Below are 25,417 nucleotides of genomic sequence, written 5' to 3'. Positions count from 1 at the left end.
AATCATGACACAGTAGAATACATTACAAACTACTGTGAATATCAATCTCTTTAACTGTTATAATGTTAACATAAAAAAGGGGTACAGCAAAGTAAATAATTAAGTAACATGTGTACAAAATATTACACCATCCTTATATATAAAATCTAGACCACAGATATAAATAGTCTATAATTAAAATCCAAAAAAAAGGTTTTATAAAAAAAGCAAAAGTTTCAAATAGGATATTTCTATTTACAAATATGCTACAGCCAAAGTAGCTTATTTCAAATGTTGTTCTCAAATAAGTTATAATATTCAGCTATTGCTGTTTTAATGTTACTCAGCTATTTGATTAAACTCCAACTTATTAGGACCATCTTTCTCAATGGAGCCTTTATTACTTACTGCAAACATAAACCTAAGATAAATGGTATTAGCAAAATATTAAAGTGAAAATATTTTTAAAAAATTATCATGCCTTAACCCTTTGAGTTATAAATAAATTAATGAATTTTTACTGAAAATACCAAGGCCAAATTCTGGAGTTTAATGAAATTCAGACATTCTCATACACTGTAAGAGTAATGACCTTTATATAAATTCAGTAACACAAGTTGTTGAAAGCACAGGTTTTAAAAGTTTGCAGAAACCAACATTTTAGAAGAAACAAAAAAATATTTTCAGACAATGAATATTTTGGCAATTAAAAACAGGGTCATAGATATTTTTTATGCAATACATAGCTCTAATTACAAAAATTAAGAATATTTACAAAAGTCAAATGAAAGCATTTATATCAACATCAACAAAGTTATTATATACATAAAAGTAATTCAAAGCTAAAAACAAGATCACAACCACAGTAACTGATCACCTAACCTAAACAACCTGCAGTCAATTTCAAGTTTCTGCTTGAATATAATAAACAACTTTCTAAACATCATGATTTTTCAACAGTTTTAAAACAAACAATCAGCAGAAAAAGTACCAGAAGTTTAACCATGAAGTGGAAAGATTTCTAATGAAGCTTTAATTGTTCAGTTGGTTGTCATAGTTATCTCTGGACTACTACTAGAAAAAATGTGTTTTTCAAATGTAACTGCTATTAATAAGTTTCCTCTTGTCTTGAAAAACAAAAGTATGTGTATGACATTGTACATTTTAAATTTCTTCAATGGAATGCTTATTTTTTATACTTCTGAGCACTTTTTTTAGGTCTAGCTTTAAATGATTTGAAAACATACTACGTCTTAAAATACTATTTGAAAAATGTCTTAGAAAAATAAAAATAATCACTGCTTGTCAAACAAACTTTAATAAAACTTTGCATACACCTTACATTTTCCTTATATGACTTCTTTAAAATAGTTTTGTTTTGCAGCACTCATATGTGTCCTAAAGAAGTTCAGACAAAATCATTACATATCTTCTAGTGGATTATTGATGTCTAGACTATACGAAAATACTTCAGGATTTTGCTCTCACATAACATGTAATACAGCAAAACACACAAAAGCATATTAAAGCACACAATTTCATCTTCTTGTTTTAATTTCTGTGTTGTGTTCACGACTTATAAAAATCATAAAATAGTTTTAAAAAAGGTTTGACTGGAAGAGTAATTCATTCAAAATGTTTTAATGAACTATATCCACCATAAAATATTAGCATGTTATTGACTTCAAGCTAAAAACTAGCTGCAGATAAATTATATTCTGCCAGTCACACTTGATATAGAAAATGTTTATTTTGCTCACACATGGAATAAATGTTTAAACATAGACTAGTAAGTTTAAAACAAGAACCAATTAAGCACTGGCTTTACAGCACAACTGATTTGAAATCTTTGGGATGACTTTCACATCCCACAGAACAAACACACAAGAATTGTCTCTATATCACACTGTCTGTGATTGTTGTAAGAACAAATAAATTTCAATTCTCTTGATTTATCATTTCTTTATATCCTTTCTTCATTCCCCTTACTTTAAACAGTACTATAGCAAATAAACTTTGAACCAATTTGCTTTTAATAAGAGCCATTCTTATTATGCCTTATTAATGGTTATAAGTCCCATTTAATGCCCTTTATTCTAGAATTTAAAACTAAACTACATCATAAAAAACTCTTGCCAGTCCATAACGAACTGAAAAGGCTAATCCACTGCAAAGAACCTGAAATAAAAAAAAAAGTGCTTAACCATGATTTTATTGTTTCAAGCAATTATACTTATTGTAATGCATTTACAATTTTACAAAGTAATTTAAGTAGCAGTCAAACAAAACAAACTGAAAACATATTTGCAAACTATGCCTAAAACTTAACAGCACTTACTAATAGATGCAAAATACTAGCAAGCCAAAAAAATCAATGAGATGGTAAAAAGTATGTTTATAAAATAGCTTAGAAGTAATAAGGAATCATTAATTTCTTCTTCAAACTAAAAACATAAAATCTAGTAAAAGGTAATTAAGACTCTCAGAAAGTTTTAACAGTATTGATATAAAATTATGAATGCAAGACAACAAACACAATGACATGACCTTTGAGCCCTGACCTTTTGCAAAAGGGTTAAACTAGAAATGAGAATCTTCACTAACAACCACAAAAATAACTTAAACAATTCAGTTAAACAATAAACTATTTCACAATCTTTAAAAATTAGACAAAAACCCTAACTTCATGTTTTCATCAATACTTATACTGAAAATATTGATGTACAAGAAGACCCATAAAACATTTGCAGTCAAATTGGTATCTTTATTGCAACAGTACTTCTTGAAGCACAAGATTTCTAGAAAAACAGAAATTAATTCTAATACAGACATCAAAACCTTTAAGTCCACTTGTCTTAAGTACAGCCTATATTCGAGAAAGAGATAAGTTAAATCTTGTGAGTTATGGACATTTTTGGTTTAGTCAGGGCTTTATACTTAGAATAATATTATGTTATTCTACAACCTAACCTTTTTAAAAACTTTTATACACTTTTAGTATATTGTGCAAAATGTTTTCTAAAATATATTTTTACATCCCCTTTTTGTACACATCCACATTTGGATAGTGAGGTGCCACATTTTCAGGACAGACAAAAGCCAAGTACAATTACTATACATAGTAATTCATCATCAAAACTAAAACAAATTATAATGTGATCAAACTTCTGTTCCTAAATGCTACCAGAAAATTTAAAATTAATTTTCAGAAACATTTATTATTAACGTAAGGATTAAAAAATAAACATCTAAACAAGATAATAACCTAAAATTATACATGACAATAACAGATAAAAGTATCAACAAAAAGTCTCAAGTCTCATGTGTTTTACAAAAACTATATGATATTTTGTGATTAACATACAAAATACATGCAAAAAATAAGGGAAAAAAGTGGGCTTACAAATCCTCATCAATGAAAAGTTAATATTTTCCTTACTTGAAAATGTATTTCTGATGGACACACACATCTTCACACAGTTATCTTCCCCTTGTGTCTGCCTGAAAGACTTGTAAACAACTAGTCTTGAGGCAACTCTTGTCTGATCTAAAATGAACTGTGTTTCTGCATGATGACAATCATTCAGCAAAGCTCTACACCAGTATGAAAGCACCATACTTCTATGTGCACTAACTTCCTCTATGTATTTGCATTCATAAATTCTCATTTTTTGACAAGGCAATTAAGAAAATGTTTACTGTAAAGGGGAGGATGAGTAGCAATATGTGTGTGTGTGTGTGTGTGTGTGTGTGTGAATTGGAAACAAATTTTCAAGTTAGGAAAATGTTAATAATACTACAACACTGCAAATAGTGTAGTTAGAATCCCAATCCCAAGATGGAGTAGTGGAGGGGTCAATGTCAAAATTTACTTAGATTAGTTCTCTTTACAAAACACCTGAAGGAAAGCCATGGAATTTATCACCTGATGATTCACAATCCTGGAAGACTGCATCTCATCTCTTCCAGGAATTAATTTAGCCCAGATAAAAAGAGAGTAAATGGAAAAAGAGCCCCATGTGTTGCAGGAATGAACAGAACAAGAACCTGGCCATTTGACTACTTGTACAAAAAAGGTCAGAGGAGCCAATATGTGTAGCATGATTGAGGTATATAACTTTAGATCATACATTGGGTGCTCAACACAACTCTATCATCAAAACTTATTGAACTGGCACAACTGTGGTAGGAAGGCATGATTTATACATGCATGCTTGTCTCAACTCAACTAAACAAGTACAACTGGAGGAGAAAGGTGCAAGCTAAAAGTGCATGCTAATAAACAGAGTCTGGCTGCAGGATGAGTGAATAATATTATAGTATGTGCTTACTTCAACACAACTGAACAAACTAAGGCACAGGTGCATCCTCCACACATTCAATTCAAAGGTGACCAGATATGGGTAAATTCCCTTTATGCTTTACTCATGATAGTCCATTAGTGGCTGTCTAGTAGTGCATACTGATATAGAACAATTGTTCACCATCTGAAAAATGACAAGGTAGTCTTAGGAAACACATCATTTCAACAGAGTTCATTGCTACCAAGAATTTAGTTATTAGTCTCCTAGTAGCTAACACAGATTTACAAAAACATACCTGACCAGGCAACACTAGCCACTGAGTGGGATCCAAATGAGAATGACAAGAAAGTTCCTAAACAGAATGAAGTTATTCATCTCTGTCACCAAGCCAGAGCATGTAGAATAGCCACAAAAGGTAGCAACAAACAGATGTGCCACACCTCCATCAAATAATCATAGCAAAATTTGAAACATATTGTACAGTGAAATGTGAAAGACTAAACCCATGTCTGAGAATCAATAACCATTTAATTTGATGCACTTCCAAAGAAGGAAGTCAAATAAAATGTGTTAATAAAGCCATCACTCAAGACAGCAATCCCTAAAATCATGCAATGACTCATAAAAGAAAGATGTGAATTTGAAAAATGCTGACTGCTGGATGAAAAATGTCTGTTCAAGGATGACTTAAGAAAGATGGCCACAGAGGAAGAGGCAACATGTGAAGATACTGCAGGAGTGGAAACAATGACCTGGAGTGAATTAGTGCTAGAACCTTGGAGAATAGATTAAGCAGAGGAAACAATCCTGGCTGAGAGCATCTATTCCTAATGCCACTGGGTAAGGTACTAGAAACCAGAAAAAAAAACAACTAACAAGTGTGTAAAAGAAGCATCGACTAGAGGTGTCCCTAGACAAGATCAGATCCAATGCAAAACTTGAGGATGAAGCATCCTTTCTGTACAAAGAGATCTATTTGGATGAGATAACTGGTCACCCACTAGATTCATTAGCCCTGGAACATGACAATCAAAGAAAATAATTTAATGTTTGTGTGCCCAAAAGGAGAATATCTGCTCTTTGAAAACAAAGCCATAGAGTAAGTACCCTCTTGCTTTGAAATGCAAAAGACTACTGTGGAATTGTCCCAATAAAGCACTACCACCTTCCCTCACAACAGTTTGATGTGGAGAGAATATTCCTCTACTGTCCAATGTGCCTGGAATTCCATATATTTTATACAAGCACCCCAGCCCAGAAAAGAAGCATCTGTAAACAGATGTATCTTTGGCCATGGATATGGTAGAGAGACACCTACAGATGAGTTGTTCTCGTTCATCCATTAGCTGAAAATCCAACAAACTGGATCAACGGTCCTACTGGACAACCAAACACATTTGTGAAAATGTTCAACTAAGCTCGTAACGACCACTGAAGAGCCTTTATGTGGGTATGACCTATAGGAATGAGTAAACATAATACATCATTATAAAAACATGCTACTCCTAGTTACAGACTTTCTACAAGCCACCTAGTTTATTAAGATCATTTTCTAATACTCATTTCAACATTCTGGTCACAAAAAATCAATAGTCACTCCATCCAATGACTTGGATTACATCTATATTTGAAATACCATGAATATCTATTTCATTCTCAAAGTGCTTGAGGGACAACAGTTGAATGGATATACCATAGAAGTAACTTGTGTACATGAGTTGTCCCTTCCCCTTGTTAATTATGTTGCATGAAATTGACTGAGACACATGAGCTGACCCTCCTGTTTATGGATTTACTTACAACACCTGGAATGTGACTTTTTGCAGATCTCTTTCTCGATGATCATAGTATCATAAGATGATCCATATTCCTTTATTTTTCAATGCTATTTAATGCAAGATATTCCATCTTGGAAATTCTAAGTCCTCAACCAGAACACGCATTTATGATCTGAGTGTATGAATGCTTTGCAATAAAAATGTTTTAACATGAATTATTCATTATAATGTTGTCATCACTCATGCAGGGCAAAATTTAGTTACAGAGCAATAAAATAGGAAATCATGCGCCTCTTGCCACTGCCATCTGTCACATCCTCTCCTTCAGAACTTGTCAATAGTTCTCTCTGACATTTAACACTATGTTATTTATAACTAATAGAAAGTAAAGGTTTTTCTCTGTCAAATGATGTATTACATTGTCGTCTGTTTTCCTTCCAGTTCAAACTTTACTCTCACAGGAAACATACCATCAAGATTAGCAGAATTTTTAACAGCTTTAGTTGCATAGTTAAGAGAAACAACAAATTGTGAGTTACGTAACAGTTTCTTTTTTTATATGTTATTACCATGTTCTTTAATACATTATTTAATTAAATAAAAGTTATTTAATACAGTAGTACTATTACTATTGGTATGAGTAAGAAAAAAGGCCAACTTTCAGTGACAGTCAACAGTAAATAAATAAAACAAAAAAACAAACCAAACAAATACTTTAATTCTTGTTTTCCATGTGTGTTTTTTATTTATTATCATAAAAACAACTAAAACGTAAATTTTAAAAACTTCAGGTCAAATAAAGTAAAATTGATAATAATATTAATAATAATTTGTTTATATTCAAGAGAGGTCTGTGGATTATTAATTCAATACCATATTGTGAGCTGCACATTTCCCACATGATTGCAACTTATGTGGCATAAATATTATTTAGACATGGTTCAATGGACAATAAAACAATAAAATTTAAGCTTATAATAAATAATTGTGATTTTCTGTTAAAATGTGCAGTTATTACAGAAAGAAAATAGAGGAGGGAAACTTACAATTATTTCCTGATTTTTTATGGTGATTATGAGGTTGATCAAATCAACTGACCTCATATACGCTATTATTACTTCTGTACTAAGCCACAAATCTTTTACTTCTTCTAAATATTTCCAGTTATCTACCAATTGTACATGTAAAAACCAATAAGTAAAATGTAGAAATATCTGTACAGTAATATGAAAATTCTTAATACATCTGATTTACATTAAGATACATTTACATCATACAAAATAATTACAATCAATATGATTTCATTATTCTTATTGGTAATGTTGATGATAATTTTATTCAGTAAAATACCACATGTGTTTTTACCACAAAAACTGATGTTTGTTAGTGTAATTAATTACCCATATTCCTAATTTTTCAAACTTTGTGGGCAATATTCTATGAAAATTAAAGTTCACATGTTAATTTATAAAATACGTAGATAAATAATATTTCATTGAAATGAACAAAGAAACAACTTAAAAATGCTTGTCTCCATGCACAGCCTATATTAAATTGTAATAAACACTGTTCCATACTTTTCTAGTTTAAGAACAATAAGTGGACATGGTCACTAATATAGCCTGTAGCATTACCAGATGCAAAGTAGTACATACCTGTAATGCTAGAAGTATAACAGTAACAGTTCTTTCGTGAAGAGGGCCCATGACTTTGAGAACAAAGTTGACTAGTGTAAAGTTTGTGCATTCTGAATACTTTCCATCTTCTCCCAAGCCTTGTCGATAGTGTACTAACCCTAACCAATGAAACATACACAGGAACATGGCTCCAACTGGATGAAGCTGGTTAGACTTGAACAAAACACAGCTCATTTCAACATGATCTGTATCCTTATTATACCTGGAAAATAAAATAATGACCCATGATTCTAAAATCACAATATGAAATAATAATTTTAAATGAACTAGAAGCAATTATTTTTATTTTGGTGATGTGTAAATTAAAACAATAGACAAAAATCACCAATACATCATCTTAACAAAACTGACAGTTAAAATCTATCTTATGCCCAGCATAACAGGGTGTGTTAAGGCGTTCGACTTGTAATCTGAAGGTCACGTGTTCGAATCCTCATTGCACCAAACATGCTCGCTCTTTCAGCCGTGGAGGCATTATAATGTGACGGTCAATTCCACTATTCATTGGTAAAAGAGTAGCCCAAGAGTAGGCGGTGGGTGGTGATGACTAGTTACCTTCCCTATAGTCTTACACTTTTAAATTATGGAAGGCTAGTGCAGGTAGCCCTCGAGTAGCTTTACGCAAAATTCAAAAACAAAATTTATTTTAAAGATTGTATTTTCACAATACTGTAAAGCCGAATAAATAAAATACAAAAACCTACCAAACTTGACTAATCTTGTGTCAGATTGAGTTCAAAGAAGCTAATATAAATGAAAATTTTATATTAAAATTTGTTTCTCAAGCTTACAATAATTCTATATTTTGTATATATTGTTATCAGTAGATGGTAGCACTGTCTTTGTAGGGATGGCTCTGATTATTCATCAAAATGGTATTTTAAGTATCTCCTCAATAGGTTATAGAACTATACAATATCAAAAGTGTTTTCTTTTATAATGATATCTATATCTTGACTGAGTCATAAGTTCTAGGAATGTTTGTAAATATCATAGCAAAAAGTTTGAATTTCTTGTTCTTCTCTCGTCTTTGTATTTTTTATTACGATAAAAACCAAAACAATAGAGTCAACCAACTTCACTGAGGTGACATAGTTTCAAAAAGAGTATTTGCCAGTTACACAAGTACTATTATCTAGTTGTAACTAAAACAAAAAATTCTAACTCTAGTGCTAACAACATTATCATTACCCCTTACAGTTAGCTTTCTTACAGAAATTTGGTGTTCCTTTATAAAGCTTAAGTACAGGGTTTAAATGTAAACTGAACATTATTATTACTATATATGTATTATTTATTTTATATACAGAACTCAACTTCAGTATGAGGTGCCATACCAGTGCTTCAGTAGCAATATACCCCTGTTAAAGACTATACACACTAGGAAAGGAACTGGTGTACTCTTTATGCAAGTGTAACATATTTTCCAAATCAATTAATACACTGCTTTCCAATGAATGCACCAGTAAGAGAGATCAAAGTTTGCAGTTAAAGGAAAAGTATTTACAATAGAGAAGAGGCTATGTATATTTAATACATTTTTACATTTTACACATACTTTTAAAAAGCATTATTAAAACTGGTTAAAGTTATTTGCACAAGAAATTACATCAAATTAATGTATTTTTTAGAAGCTTGCCATGCAAAGTTTTTAACAGGAAGTAATTTTGTTAGTTTGTTTACTTTCACATATTAATGAAACAGAAAAATCAACTTACATATGACATTGATATACAATTTAACAAAATTAACACCTGATCAGTTAAAAGGTTTTCAATGACACAACAACCTTGAGAAACAAACTAGGCTTAATGAACAAGGCTAATTATAATAATATGCTATTGATTTTAGAAATATTTCTCTAGGTTCAAGCCTGAGCTTTAGCCACGGTGGTTGAATGACTACCTCAGTATTCTAAAAAAAGTTTTAAAATTCCAGTATCTACAGTTGTTGTTTTTTTCTATTAACAACCAACTTTCATGGAAGTTATTTAAATTTTTTTGTACAAGAGAAAGAATCTACATTTTTGTGAAAAGGATCCACAGACACACTATTTAGTGCTTTGTCCCTGAATACCACAAGCTCTTCTGTAAGTTATCTTAATCATCTTGGAAATATTAAACATTTCATAACAAACAATACTGAAAATAAGAAAGTATACAATGTTTTTAAAGAGAATGCTTCAAGAACAACAAGAATATAAGAAGCTATATGCAAGACGTGATATGATTTCATGAGGATTTCTAAATTTTGAGTAGAAACATTTATCATTCCTCATTTATTACTTAGCAAATATATCATATGATATATAATTTTAAACATCCATTGGCATAATTACAGAAAATAATGCAGATTTGGCTCCTTTTAACCATCACTCTCACATGAAACTAATCTTGTAAAAGTTTGTTATACTGCATTGAGATGTAAATAACACTAATAAATTTTAAGACCACAGTTTTTAATAATTTAAGGAAAAAAAACACAAAAGTATCTCTTCTATCCTTTCATGTAGAATGAGAAAGCCAAATTTTAAGATAAATAAACTTTTAAATCACTGTTAATATAGCCAAACTTTCAATAAGACATACTTAGGTAACCTATGGCGAGGACAAGGTACTAAATGAAAAAGCTGCGGGACAGAGAAGATGAAGTTAGATATCTGGGGTATAAAGAACAGCAACATTGTCTTACTGAAGTGACCCAGAATTCCAACAACAGCAAATGTCATTCCAGCAAAGTAACAGAAAGTGTCCCCAACAAAGACACGTGATGGGTACCTAAAAAATATAAATCATATGGTGGTGAAATATTAACACATATGAGAAAAGAGTTCAATACTTAACTGATAAGTAATACTTTTATTACCATAAACAGCCATGCCTAACATTGCAGAAGCTGTAATGATGAACCACACATACACTCATGTTACTGAATCCAATAATATAAAACTGGCATTCACAAAGTAACCTGTCTTGATTGTGTTCTACTGCCTAGTATTTTCTAAAATATAGTCACAATTTCATAATAATACATTATATATGTACATAAAATACTGATATTTACAAGTTAATAAATTTAGTTATCTTAAGATACAGAACAGTTAAAGAAGTATGTAAAACAATTATCTCCTCTACTGGTAGTTATGGACTTTATACTCATTTGCTACTTGCCATAAGTTGCTAAGCCTTGTCAAGTTTCACATACAGAAGATGTAAAACAAAATAATTGTTTTTAGGTTTTATAATGCATTTCCAAATAACAAAAGAACTCACATTTCTATAGCAATACAAAAGAATTTCACTTTAATTTATCAAGCTTAGTAATTAGGATGTATTTGAGTAAAAAAAAAAAAATATGATTTTATGAGCTTACAAATGTCTTACTTTACAGTTTGGAATTTAACATGAAAAGAAAGTGTTTTCTATGCAAATAGTTCACAAAAGCTGAGAAAAACACAAGAGGGTTTTCTGAGCTTTCAACTGGTAATATATATGTTATTGTGCAAAGTAGGTGTACCTAAGCAAGTATTTTCAAAAATGGAAGAAGTGGGAGGATTTATTGAATCAACTTTTGGTTGGTTCAATAAATATATTAATATTTAATATTATATTCTATATTGTCAATAATTTGAGTATCTAATTCATAGGAAACTGTACACTTTGTATATGAACATCACAAACACCTAATTTCAGTCAATACTTCTTCAACATAACGGGTGACACAAAAATTGATACTAAAGATATTTTTTAATATTTACTTTTAAATCAAAATTAATGTAAAATACTAAAACATGAATTATAAAGTATAGCTTGATACTAAACTTATTAACACACATTCATAAAATAGAATTTCAATAAAATTGTAAATGTGAGTTGAATGGTAGGGTTGAACAAGCTTATGTTGTACTAGAATCAATAAACTTAATGTGCTTCCCTGTTTCTAAAGATTTCTTATTATTAATTATAACAAAAAATTATATATATTTGTCATATTTTTAATACATTCAGAAAATAATGACAGATCACACTACATTACTGAAAATATATTATATAATACAAAGTATTAGGCACAAGATATAATGAAATAGAAATCTCACTAAACATCACATATTTACCAATTATAATACAAAAGTCCTAATGAGGTGCCAAGAAAAGGTGGCATGAAGTACAAAGAGAAAACATGAGCCTTCCAACACTCTCCTATGATGAAAAGAGAAAGATTTCACTTGTTCAATTTTAACTACTACAAAAGCACACTACATCCAACATGTAAATAATTTGGTATTGAAAAAGGCTTATGGTTTTTAAACCAACAAGACATTACACTATATCAACATGAATCAAGTAACAAATGTCTACAAATGATTGAGCAATAACTAATTATGTGTGATACAGAACTTTAAAATTATTCTACACATAACTGGAATTTTTCATGCTGCTATTTTTCTTACATGACAATAGTACAAGAGAACATTTTATTTTGTGCTAATTTTGATCTGTGTAAGCACATTAGGTTAACTTGGTATTCTATGCTATCCTCTATTTTTTTTTAAATCATACCTATCTTGAATTATCATCCATTTATTGTTAAAGTTTTCTACATCTGTCCCACATCACCTTTTAACTCATTGTCCCAGTTCACTAATGATATATCTACTCCCATGGCATCTTAATTGGATTTCTGAAAACTAGGAATTTAGTTATTTTTATTTCTACATATAACAAATAATTATATCTGTTCCCCAACTATTTCCTATTTCAACTCTTGTAGAAATATTCTCATTAATGACTAATAACAAATATGAAATGGCATCACCCCAGTTGGCTCTCTGACAATTTGATATAAAAAAAACCTCCTTCAATCACTTTGAAAAATCTCTCTTCCTTACTATTTGACCTCTTACAATTCAATTAAAGTCTCCCATAATTACTGTATCTATATTCTTATTAAGCAATTCTGATGTCATCACACAATTTCTCATTAACATATTCTGTATGATCAGATTGCCTATAAAAGATGCAAACTGAAAACTTTCTCCCATGGAAACACCTGATAGTAATAACCCATATAAGTCCAACTTCTTCACTGTCTTTTTTTATTTCTTCAATCCTGACAGGCTGCAGTCCATCTTTTATATGAACAGCAATCACAACCCTCTTTCAAAAAGTCCATCATTATTAAATAAATTATAGCCTGGAATTTCAATATAATTTGAGTTGTGAATATTCTTCAAATCTAAACAAGTTTAAATAATTTCCATTACATCATACTACTGAACAATTCCAAACAAGCCCCAAACTCATCCATTTGTTCCTAATACTCCTAAAATCAGAATAGAAATACATAAATGTATTCTTTATCCTACTGTGTTTATCTTTGAAACTATTAAACTTGTTATGCCCTGAATCTCCTTCATCCAAACTCATCGTTGGTTTAATCATAATTACATGTACAACTATTTTGTTTATGCATTTCAAATCTGACACCTGTCCAACTAATTCTGCTAGAAAGCAGCAGAGTCCAATCTTCTTTATTATCTGATACACTAAACACCATAACCTTCATTGCTAATAAATGAAGAAAACTAAACAACAAATTCCAAGCATATAAGGAAATAAACATAAATTGAAATGGTGGTCACATCTTTGAAACTGTATAACTGTTAATTCATTAAAGTAAGGAACATTCAAGTACACGAAATCTGAAATAACAATAATGTGCCAAATATTCCCCACATTCTAAGAAACTTTGATATATACCAGTATATAAATGCTACATCAATGGATAAAAAGCATATTTGAGAAAATGTCCAACTTGAAAAAACTTTGATCAGTTTTGATAATTGTCCATTACACCAGTAAAAACTTAGAAAACAATTTATCAGCTTGTTTATATCGAGTATTTAAATAATTAATAAGCTAACTAAGCTGCTATATAAATATTTACTCTGCAATTCCACATGCTTGTGTGCACAAAATAATGTAACTTACCAAACAATTCAATAAAATTGAATAACATAATAGAAGCAGCAATGATTACTGATTGACCAACTTCTAGTCCATTGATCCCAGCTAGGATATTGATAGCATTGGTGCAGAAAACAGCTAACATTCCCATATAAACATAATACAGGGGACCTACAACGGCAATAACATGTAATTGAATTATAAAAAACAAATAATTTAGAAATTAACAAAAATAAACATTTAATGATGTATTGAAAACTAAAGTGCATATCTAAAAATGCTTTAATATTAACTTCTCAAAGTAAGCTACCTACATAGACAATAATTAATGGTTAATTAAATATACATTATCATCATCACTTCCTTTCTAATAATGTTTAAAACAAATTATTTGATCAGTTCAATGTTTCACTGTTAGTTGTGTTATTGTTTTACAGTAAATGTTTACTTCTCATTACAATGCAATTTTTAAAAATATATATATATTTGTATTAGAAAACAACCATTTAGTATGGAATATTAAGTTATATTCTTTCCCAAATCTTAAAATACCTATTAAAATATGCTTAGAATTTTTTAAAAATCAGTTTTAAAAGTGTGAAGTGCTAAATTACACATATACAGATAACAAAATCTCAGGAGAAGGTTACAATTCAGATGGTATGTGTGTTAAAGTTACCAAAAAGTCTCACAAATAACATTTCTTTCTAACACTTTTACAAAGTATTTGGTGAAAACAAAACTATCTACAGTGCATTCAAAAATCAGTTTATTTCAAGAGTGGGTAAAAGTTACTGTTCTTTATTGTTTGTTTAAAACTCATTACATTTCTTTTACAGTTGTCAATTTTAATACTAATACTATGAAAAAATACAAATTTTTTGGAACAAGTTTACAAAAGAGATCTACTTCATAACTATAACAACTTATAGTGTTGCAATCATAATTAAGACTGAATCTCTGATGCTTTTATTTCTAGACCGTTGTACAGAACATGTTAGTTACATTAGTAATACTAAATGTATTTACTGAACACAAATTTAAAATAAGTTTTAACACATTACAACACAAAATCTGTAGTAATATGTGATGACATTTATCTTCATCAGATTTTTAAAAGCTTTAAGACTACTAACTGAAATCATGTTGTATCATTAACATTTAAATTACCACATTAATTCATACCTAACCACAGGGCATGACCAAGGAATAATCGAAATGGCTTTGGAACAATAATGGTAGTTGTGTTGAAAGTTACATAGTAAACCATAAGAAGAGGAAGAGATGCCATTGTTGGAAGTAGCAACTTATGTCGCCACTTCAAATCAAGAACATCATCAGCAAATCCCAGAAACAGCATGCAACAAATTGACAGAAGAGCAGCAACAAGTTCCACAAACTAAAGGAAAATAATGACTATAATTTACACCAATGAATTTTGTGAAAAATAAAATTAATTTTAATACTTTAGTCCCATGATTCAATTATTAAATAAATGACTAAGTGAACCGTGCCCATTTTGTTTTTTTTCTCATAAGCTTCTAGCTCCAGTGAATACATTTATGGATACATTTCTATTTATAACTCCAACCTGTTTAGTTAACAAAACTTTCAAAAGCAAATGGCACTAAGCAAAAATATTAAGATTCATACCACTTAAGGAAAATAAAGAAAAAACCTACTTGAAAATTATTGGATAATTACTACAAACTAAAATTTTAGTTACAAAAAATCAGATCAACTCAGTAACTTGAAATAACTGAAAACCAAATTTCAGGTAGTTTTTGATGTTTATTAATTTACTTATGAGTCTTAGAACAAAAAAGTAAAAAAACTCTGTCAATGATGAAAAACTTCAGTGAAAAATAATTTGTTTATGTTTAGCTCAATCACATGTAAAATAAACTGCTTGATTTTCTCAACAAACAATAACCAGCAAGAATGTGAAAGGCAGCCATATGATTCTGATTATTTCCTATAAGAAATCATATCCTCAAGCCATTTTAACAACCAATTATTTTACTTTCCTCCCTTCTAATGTTACAGTATTTTCAGTAATTTTTATCTACTGAACATATGTAACAGGGTTGGGCATACAACCAGTCAAATAAATATCAGTAAACTGATTGGTCAAATACTGTCATATATTATTTTTTTATGCTGAATTTACCTTAGTCTCAATCAATTTTATTTTACATACCAGTTTGTCTTCACTGCACTGACATAACAACTCAGGTTTTGTATCAAAATATATCATATAAATATGGTGAGTACCACATAAGAAGTTATTGAAAAAGTAGCCCAAGTCCTCAAACTACTTTGGTGAAGCTTTAAAATAAAACAGATACTTATTTGGTATAAAGACTGGTAATATTTATTTGATATATACATCAAAATGATGGATATACAATGCTGGCTAAAATCTTAAGGCCAATGAACATAAAGAAAAAATATGCATTTTGAATTGTTAGACTCAACCACTTATTTGAGTAGAGCTTCGAAAGATGAGAATAAGAAAAGGGAAAATAAAAATAAAAACTTTTTTAGCATTTAATAGGGAAAATGTGAACACTATGAAATTAGCCTAAATGCAAGCTGGTCAAAAGTTTAAGACCAAAAAGAAGTCCTAAACAAGGTAGGAAATGCCCAACAAGACGTCTCAGTAGTGAGTTGCATGACCGTCACTGCGAATAGCTGCAAATATTCATTTTGGCATGGTCAATAAAAGCATTTGCAGAAGGTTGGCTGGAATGTTATTCAAAGTGGTGAAGATGACTTCAAGAAAATCTTGCACTGTTTAGAATTGACATCCATTTCTATAGACTTTTCTTGCCATCCACCCCAAACATTTTCAATGGGGTTCAATTTGGGCAAACATGCTGGATGGTCCAAAAGAATCACGTTATTCACCATGAAAAAGTCCTTTGTCCTGTGGGCATTGTGGATTGCAGCGTTGTCCTGCTGAAAGATACAGTCATTTACACACAAGCGAGGGCCTTCAGTTAATAAGGATGCTCTCTCCAACATGCCAATGTAGCCAGCTGCTATTTGACGCTCCTGTATAACCTGAAACTTCATTGTTCCATGGAAGGAGAAAGCAACCCAGATCATGATGGAACCTCCTACACTGTGTTGTGAAGAAAATGTCTCCTGTGGGATATCCTTATCGTGCCAGTAACATTGAAAGCCATCTGGACCATCCAGGTTAAATTTTTTTTCTCATCAGAGAACAAAACCTTCCACTTTCCTGCGTCCCATGTTTGGTGCTTCTCAGCAAAGTTTAACCAATCTGTTTCGTGGTGTGGAAGGAGCTATGGCCTTTGAAAATATTTACAGTTTTTAAAGCCTTTCTCTCATAGATGCTGTCTTATTGCTCTTGAGCTGCATTCTGCATCCATAAACACCTTAATCTGGTTTGACGATCGCCTGGTGTCTTGCCAGACAACCCATCGAATCTTCCTGCTCAACACCAATGAAATTTTCTTGGGCTGACCACTTGAAATTCTCATTCTGAATCCCTCAGGGTTTTTTAAGAAATTTGCAACAGCAGTTTTACTACGCCTAATCTCCCAAGCAATGGCACTTTGAGAGAGACCTTGCTTTTGCAGCTCAACAATTCTGCCATGTTCAAACTCTGTCCACTTTTATGCCTTTGCCACGTTTTTACCCAATGTAACACAGGAGATGTCAGTGGAAAATGTTGACAATACTAATGCTTGAACACAAATGACCAACTTTTGTTACGTGTTTACCAATTAATGCTTTATTTCAGTATGGTCTTAAACTTTTGACCAGCTAGCATTTAGGCTAATTTCAGTGTTCACATTTTCCCTATTAAATGCTAAAAAGAATTTTTATTTTCCCTTTTCTTATTTTCATCATTTGAAGCTCTACTCAAATAAGTGCTTAAGTCTAACAAAGCAAAATGCATATTTGTTCTTTATGTTCATTAACCTTAAGATTTTGGCTAGCAGTAGTACTAGTAGTACTAGTTTTCCTCCTTACTGGAAAGCTGGAAATGTAACATGAACTAGTTCTTTACTTTATGAAATTATAATTTTTATTAATGAGTTTCTAAGTTATTTCTGTTTTATATAGTATTTTTCTAAGAAAAAGCTGATTTTAAGACTTTTATTTCTTTATGTATTTTGATAGGTAATTAATCTATATTTCACTATAATTTTTCAACAATTGTAATTGTATTACTGTCTTTGGCAAAATCTATTTATTGTTTATTAAAAGTATTTTATGCCTTCATAAGGTTTGTTTTATCATAAATTCCACCAAAACAAGCTTGGCTACTTGAGATAGGTTTCAGGAAATGAAGAAGCAGGAACCCATTACATTTATACATTAACAACTAAAAAGTATGAAATATTAGGCTATGACACAACAAATACACATTTGTTTCATCTGAATTAAGCATTCAACTATTTTAAAATCTGTTCATAGGGGGTGTAATTCCAAAACTCACCTATTAGTAGAGGAGGGACTTGGAGACCTACAAGTTAACAACAACAACAAAAATATTACAAATATCCAGGCATTGATTTTAGTTAGTACAGGTTTTTAATTACTTGACAGTAAGCGACTAAGTTTTCCACCAGTCAAAAAATAAGTGGTCAAATGACCAGTCACTTGAAATGATTTAACCAGTCAACTGACTAACTTACCAACCATGGTTTACAGTTGTTCTCTGAAGGGTTTAATACCACTGCCAAAGTTTTTACAACACAATAAGTGATACCTCTGACATTCTTACAGCCTGATGTTGACAGAGCATTTGGTTCACCTCATACACTTTTTTTTACACTCACATGACACACTGTAAATTCATTGTTTGTTGAAACAACAAACATTCAAATTGTATAAACACAATAAAACTAAATAATTAAAAATGCTTAAAATGATGGTAATAATTACATAACAATGAGTTTACAATAAACAATCTAATGTTTAGCATTCATCCAAAAAACTTTGATTAAAGGATGTTTCTGTATTAATGCTTCGTTTAAAAATCTGCAATCTAAGATTATTTGTAACATAAATTTTTAGGTCTATCTATTATGCTTTAATTTTTCTTAAATTAAAGAATACGAGTTTTCTCTCGTAATGAACTTTTATTACTAATATTATTATAGTCTATCAAGTCTCTACATTACTTTTTGTTTCTGAAAAACAACAGTAAACCATAACAAAATTTTCAATATGAAGTGTAAATTGAAATTACATAAAACAATGGATTTCTGTTTGTGTTCACAGAAATCATTACACCTTTTTCATTATTGTGTGTTTAGAAATGTTTTAATATTACACCTGACACACCTCATGATGGGGAAAAGCTTCGGATGTATTTGTTGTCCAGTACTGAATAAATGGGACTGGTATGAACAGAAACATAATTATCAGGAAAACAGATCCTGAAATTACCCCAGCAGATTCAGGGCTGAAACATAAGCATAACAAAGAAAACAGTTATGGAAATTATACTAGCAATACGTAATTAATGTTAACAATAACTAACTTCAAAAATAAAATGAACTGTCTACAATACATAGGTTATTTGAAATACATAAATTTAGGTAAATTTTCTGTAACTAACATATTAGCTGTTAACTTTTATAATACATGAAAACAGATCCGATGTAGTTTTTGTCCAGTCATGTTATTCAGACTTCTGAATGTTTTTATTACAGCCTTTCTGATATGTTCTATTACAAACATAATGCCACTAATTTAAGTGAGCATTTACAATGATACCAATTGCCTGTCAACAGTACAATTAGTTGCAGGTGACTTCATTTATATTTTCGCAACCCTTAGGATTTGGAGAGGTTTTAAAATCAGTGATCTATGTGAATGGTTAATTATGAAAAAATTTACCAATAATATTCAAGTTCATGTACATATATTAAGAATTTCACTTAAGTTGTTAATACTTTAATAAATAAAAAACTGCTCTGGCAGTTAGAAGAATAAGCTAGACAGAACAATCAGACTTGTTACCTTCATCTTTTCTATTCTCTAGGAATAAACACATCCCTTGTAGTTTTAGAACACTAGCACATTTGGTTGAAAACTTATGTTTTTGCACAAATTACTTTTTATTAGTTAAAAAGTTTACAAATAATTTTCTAATAAGCATACATACATGCTAATTCTTAAAATTAAACCAGGAATGTTTCATTTAAAAAGGTATTCATTGCTTGTAACCATTAAGATCTTTATTTCAATATTTCTATAAAATAAGCCTCTGCATGTTACAGCCAGTGGTGCATAACCAGATATTTTTGCACCCAGGGCAAGTCTGATGAACTTCCAACTCCCCCCTCCTTCCCCAATATACACCTCATATAATCATACAGCAAAAACAATCCAGTAATTATAACTGTATTTGCTGAAAAAACTGTAGTATATGTAAATAATAATTAAAATGTATGGGACATATTCCTAAATAATACTAAATTTAGTTCTCAAATAACTGTTAAAACAGCTGGAATCCTGCACTCTCTTCCAAGTCTTATCTGGGACAGCTGTCTTTTGTGGCCCACCCAGTTACACATTTAATACACACTTTGAATATTTCACATCAATGAACATGAGTTAAGGTTGATGCTAGAAAAAAACAAACTACATCACCATTTCCTTGTTCAAACAGATTTCCACTTTGTTTTGCAATAAACACAACCAATAACCATCTTTTTCTTGCTAATATCAGCATTTCCCAAACTTTTGTCATCCATGTTCTTCTTTAATAAATATGCTTAATTGCACTCCTTTTTGATTTTAAATGAATGAGAGCATGGGTTAAATGATAAAATGTAATATACAAATATGGTTTCATATGCTATATGTGTTATAGCAATTACTTATTACTTTAAATAATAAAAATATTAAAATGCTCAATTTTAAATAACTACACTATTGATTATACTAATTTCTGACTTGCCTTCAGCTCATCTGTATCCACTTGGGAGGTCAGGCAAAATTTTGGGAAATACTGGTATATGCTCATACGTTCTTTTAACTGTTCTCACATATACATATGTTTCAATAAAAACTTAGTGTAAAATAAATATACTAAAAATGTACTTGTGTAAAGAGTTACTCTTTACTTTTCTATAACATTTCACTTTCGATTTTCCTATATCATTACTAATTACTACTGATAGCACTACTGTAATAATAACAACAGTATTAGAAGGCCTATGCTAGTCGTCTTCAACATGGACACCTATTTCAAATATTTTAATCTGAATTACTGTACTGTTTAGGACTAAAATCGATCATACTAATCAATTTAATAATCTTGAAGGTTACATTTAAACTTTTCAAAGCATGCTACTGTTACAATTAGATTAGGCTTATTTAAAAATATAACTTAGTAACGAGTTGCAACTTCGACTCGATCTAATTTCTATGTGACAAACTCACACTTCTTTATTCACTGGTTTACTCATATCTACTCCTTTCAAACCAGCTTTAATAAACATGTCTTTGAATTTTGGTATTACTCTCAAAACAACTAAAAACCCAGCAGTTGACATTGCAAAATTGATTAGTAACGTTACACCTATTAACATTATTAAAAGACTGTTCTAGTTCTTCTGCTGCTAGATTATGCTTGTAATTATACGGTCATTTTTCATTTCCGTATCTAGCTTGTTTGTACTATTTCCACCAGATGGCGACATATTAGAAAATTACGCGGGAAAACGTAACTTCAAAACTGATTTGCTAAAATATTGTAAATGTTTCCAAATCTTATTGGATGCTCTTTCAATCTCGTCACGTGACAAGAATGACAATAAATACCCCCTGGTGAAGCAACTTTGAATACTATATGTAGAGAAACGTTAAAAGTAGTAGTGTGACAAGAATAATTTTGGATTTCGTACAAGATAATAATATACATATTGTTCGTTTCACTTTTAAGTTCGTTGTCCAATATGTCTGGTCGTGGTAAAGGAGGGAAAGTTAAAGGCAAAAGCAAGAGTCGATCAAATAGGGCAGGACTGCAATTTCCAGTGGGGAGAATTCATCGTTTGTTAAGAAAAGGAAATTATGCAGAACGTGTTGGCGCTGGTGCACCGGTATATTTAGCAGCAGTTTTAGAATATCTTGCCGCTGAAGTGTTAGAATTAGCTGGAAACGCCGCGAGAGACAACAAGAAGACAAGGATTATTCCTCGCCATCTTCAGCTAGCGATTAGGAACGACGAAGAATTGAACAAGTTACTATCTGGTGTGACCATTGCTCAAGGTGGGGTTCTTCCCAACATTCAATCAGTTTTGCTTCCTAAGAAGACTGGTCAAACTACCACTGGTGGAAAGCCTAAGAAAGGTGTTGCAAGTCAAGAATTTTAAGCTGGAATTTGCATGTCCGAGATCACCACGAGGTTTTTGTATAGACTTCATTGTTCCTCCAAATTGCTTAAGACTGAATAAACAATTCTGTGCTTTCGCCTAAATTTTATTTTAATATATATTTTAAGCTTATTTCATCACATTTCATTTCTCAGCCAGTTAGCTTTCTTGAAACTGAAATTAATTTTTAAACTAGTTTGTTATCTTAAGCCTAAGGAAAATTTTCAACCCACTTGTAACAAAAATAATAAAAAGTTTCAGTTTCTAGTGTAAATATTTGATCACTGTTGTGCACTAATAGTTGTTTTCCTTGTAAGAGGTAACTGGAATTGGTTTTTTAATGACACTGCTAATCTTTCCCAGTTTGTCTAAAGTCCACTTTCGAATTAACGTAAATGATTGGTTGTGCGTTATCTGTTAACGATATATACTTCGTTGTGGACATTTATTCATTGCTAGTACTTCATGCTTTTTAAAGTTGTTTTTTAATGTAAATGTGTACTTCCCAAAAAATGTAATAGGAATAATTTACATTAGTATCAGCACAACTTCATATGTAAACAATAATTAGTGGGTTTTTTTAGCCTTGTGGGTTATAAGAAATGAAGTGATATCCACATTAATACCTAACTTTTACGTTTAGAAAGCACAAATGCATTAATAGATCATTCTTGGTGAATTTCTATAGTAGCTGACTTTATAGTAAAAGGAAGTCCACCAAAATGTTTTCTTTTTGTTTGTTTTTTTAAGAACTGTATAGTAAGGAGTTCTAATTCTTCTTGATGTGTATTTTCTGCAGTTTTTAAAATTGACAGGTCAACTTATGGCCTTACTGAATGGAATGCAATTGAAACTGAACATCATGGGTGTAAGAATAATTTAATTGACCTCTTTATTTTAATTCATTCTATTGGACTAACCTGGTGTTTAATGGTAACTTTAGTAAATTTATTAAAAACAACTGCAGCTAATATTTGTAGTAAATTTGGCCATGAACTGATATTACTACATAAAGAACCAAGATTGTAATAATAACATTACACAACAAAGTCTTTGCTTCTTCAACACTGTTGGGTGTTCCTTATAGATTTTTGGCTGCTGATCACAAAAATCACTTTCAACTTTGCCCATCATGTACTGTTTCATCCAAATCTTCAGTTTTGCAGCAATGGAAAAACAATATCAGGGCAACTGGAATCCGTCAATGCTTGCTGACTACTGTTGGACACTGCAACATGATGCACCAGACATTGAATACAAACTAAAATCAGGAACAAAACACTTAATTATGTTGAACTTAATAGCATATTAGAAACAAACTCAATTCAATGTGTTATTGCCGGTAAACAGTTAACTATCTATTTCTCAGAGTTCCTGCGTGATGAAGCAAAACCAAAACTAGATTTATGTATACCCACCACGTACCTGTCACAATCAGCAAAAACTTTTCAAATTGTTGTGGAGTGTAATACGATCAAACATGCTGAATGTGCTTGTACAGACCTTTAACTTGGGTAATACATGGTTCAGACACAGTGAAGAGTTGGAAAACATTTGACTTTCAGATGTCACCATCATAATACAAATTTTCATTTCTTTACTTCTCAATACCATCCTGTAATTGTAAGCCAAGTGGATGATAATATGGTGGGTTTTACCTGGTTTGTGCATATTTGAGAAACATATTGGTATGCAGTTGAGAAAGGCTTCAACTTGCACTACCAGTTTTTTTTCCAAACAGCTGTGTAACTGGTACGTTAAATAATCATCATGAAATTGTAATTTATTCTAGCTTTAATGCTGTAAATAATTTTGACTTGATCTCCAAAGTGTTATGTAAATAAAACCTCAAAATATTAGGTGAAAGAAGACCATTGGTTTATCAAGGCCATACCTGCTTAGTGATACAAAGGACCTTTATGAATTAAATTTTAACCTCTAGCATCTCTTTTCATAATACTAATCCAAGTTGGTTTCAGTCTGCCTCTTCTTTGGGTTTTATTAGGCTTCCAGTTAAATGCTTACTCGATTCTTTTTTCAATGTCCCTTGCAAATTCCTAATCCATTTTCATGTAGTCTTTATAATGTCATCATTTTAAAGTTGTGTTAATGTCTCATATGTTGTACACGGAATTGTAGATAATTTCTAACTTTTAAGAAATCGATGAAAATGCTGTCTTCAAATCTAACAATTCTGTCTTGAACACTATTGTACCAACTTTCAAATCCATTCCAAACAATACAGATAAATCTTGCTAGTCTATGAGACTTTCACACTCCTGAAAAGATGTGACCTGATTTGCTTTATTCTTTCAACAAGTTCTGTTTTGAATGACAAATTTCTTATTACTATTGTCAAAGATATTTGAAACTGTCATTTTGCATGACTTTGTTGTTAAGCATAATCTGTTCTGGCACAGTATTTTTAGTAATTTGTTTTTATCTTGATACCTGTCTTTGCAAATCTATGCAACTTGTTTAATAAACTTTGCAGTGTGTTCATATTTTCACTGGAGCGTACCATCTGCATGAAATTAGTCAAATACCGATCATCCATCTATGAAATACTTTGTTTATTTTTAACTGTTCTCTTCATTACTTAATCAAAGAACTTTTCATAAAATCTCCATGTTAACTTGCAAATATTTGGTTCCAATATGCAAAGATTAAAGTAGAGTAACATACTTCTTAGGAAGACCATTATATTTCAGTGTTTTCCATATCACTTCCCTGTTGATGCTGTTAAACTTTCTCAAAGTCAACAAAGGTCATGACCAGAGGTCTTCTAAACTAAACACTTTCCTGTAAGATATGCCTCAGCACAGATATATAGTCTCTACATCCATGTCCATATATGAAACCTGCCTCTTTATAATGCATTTTGTTACACAGTTTGTTTTATTCTATTTACAAAGAAAAGATAAAACTGTTTCAAGCATTAGATGCGAGGGCGATTCCTCTAGTTTTTACTTACCAACAAGTCCTCATTCTTTGATATCCTTATAATTTGATGTTATCAATCACTCCAATCTCCCTTATTAAACAATTTCATCAGCATTCTTTGTGTTTAGTTATTATCTACTTTAACAATTTCACTTGAAACTATCAATTTCAGGCACTCTCCACTTGTTCAATTTCCCTAATTTTCAATGCTAATTTCCTTCAAATCTGTATTCAGCTCATATGGAGGTGGAGGTAGGGCCATTTCCAACATCCCATTTAACCAATATACAATTTCTTTGAACTGCTTGGTCCATCTAAATATAATTCCTACCTCACCTATTATCCTTGTTCCATTATGATCTCCAACTGATAATTTCTTCATTG

General features: G+C 30.9%; 2 protein-coding genes across 4 annotated transcripts; one reads left to right on the top strand and one right to left on the bottom strand.

The window, feature by feature from the left end:
* Positions 1–1,278: 1,278 nt before the first annotated feature.
* On the bottom strand, positions 1,279–21,397 carry Alg7 (Alg7 dolichyl-phosphate N-acetylglucosaminephosphotransferase). Of its 3 annotated transcripts, XR_013021795.1 has the most exons (9): positions 21,159–21,397; positions 19,050–19,170; positions 14,910–15,123; positions 13,749–13,895; positions 11,873–11,957; positions 10,347–10,535; positions 7,717–7,960; positions 7,108–7,229; positions 1,279–2,157 (listed from the first exon to the last, which is right to left on the bottom strand). XR_013021795.1 is itself a non-coding variant. In XM_076483043.1 (8 exons), the coding sequence occupies exons 1-8, from the start codon at positions 21,305–21,307 to the stop codon at positions 2,089–2,091; spliced, it is 1,218 nt and encodes a 405-aa protein (XP_076339158.1). In that variant the 5' UTR covers positions 21,308–21,396; the 3' UTR covers positions 1,279–2,088. The 3 variants fall into 3 exon arrangements, 2 of the variants coding, with proteins under 2 accessions (XP_076339158.1, XP_076339159.1); XM_076483043.1 differs by lacking the exon at positions 7,108–7,229 and having other exon boundaries at positions 21,159–21,396; XM_076483044.1 differs by lacking the exon at positions 7,108–7,229 and having other exon boundaries at positions 20,674–21,390.
* Positions 21,398–21,517: 120 nt separating this feature from the next.
* Positions 21,518–22,364, top strand: LOC143240511 (histone H2A-like). The gene has a single exon (XM_076483045.1). The coding sequence runs from the start codon at positions 21,674–21,676 to the stop codon at positions 22,088–22,090; it is 417 nt and encodes a 138-aa protein (XP_076339160.1). The 5' UTR covers positions 21,518–21,673; the 3' UTR covers positions 22,091–22,364.
* Positions 22,365–25,417: the final 3,053 nt, after the last annotated feature.

Source organism: Tachypleus tridentatus, chromosome 13 (assembly GCF_004210375.1).
Source record: "Tachypleus tridentatus isolate NWPU-2018 chromosome 13, ASM421037v1, whole genome shotgun sequence".
In the NCBI taxonomy this organism is placed as follows: Eukaryota; Metazoa; Arthropoda; class Merostomata; order Xiphosura; family Limulidae; genus Tachypleus; species Tachypleus tridentatus.
The sequence above is the reverse complement of the archived record's forward strand: the minus strand, read 5'-3'. Positions and strand labels throughout refer to the sequence as shown.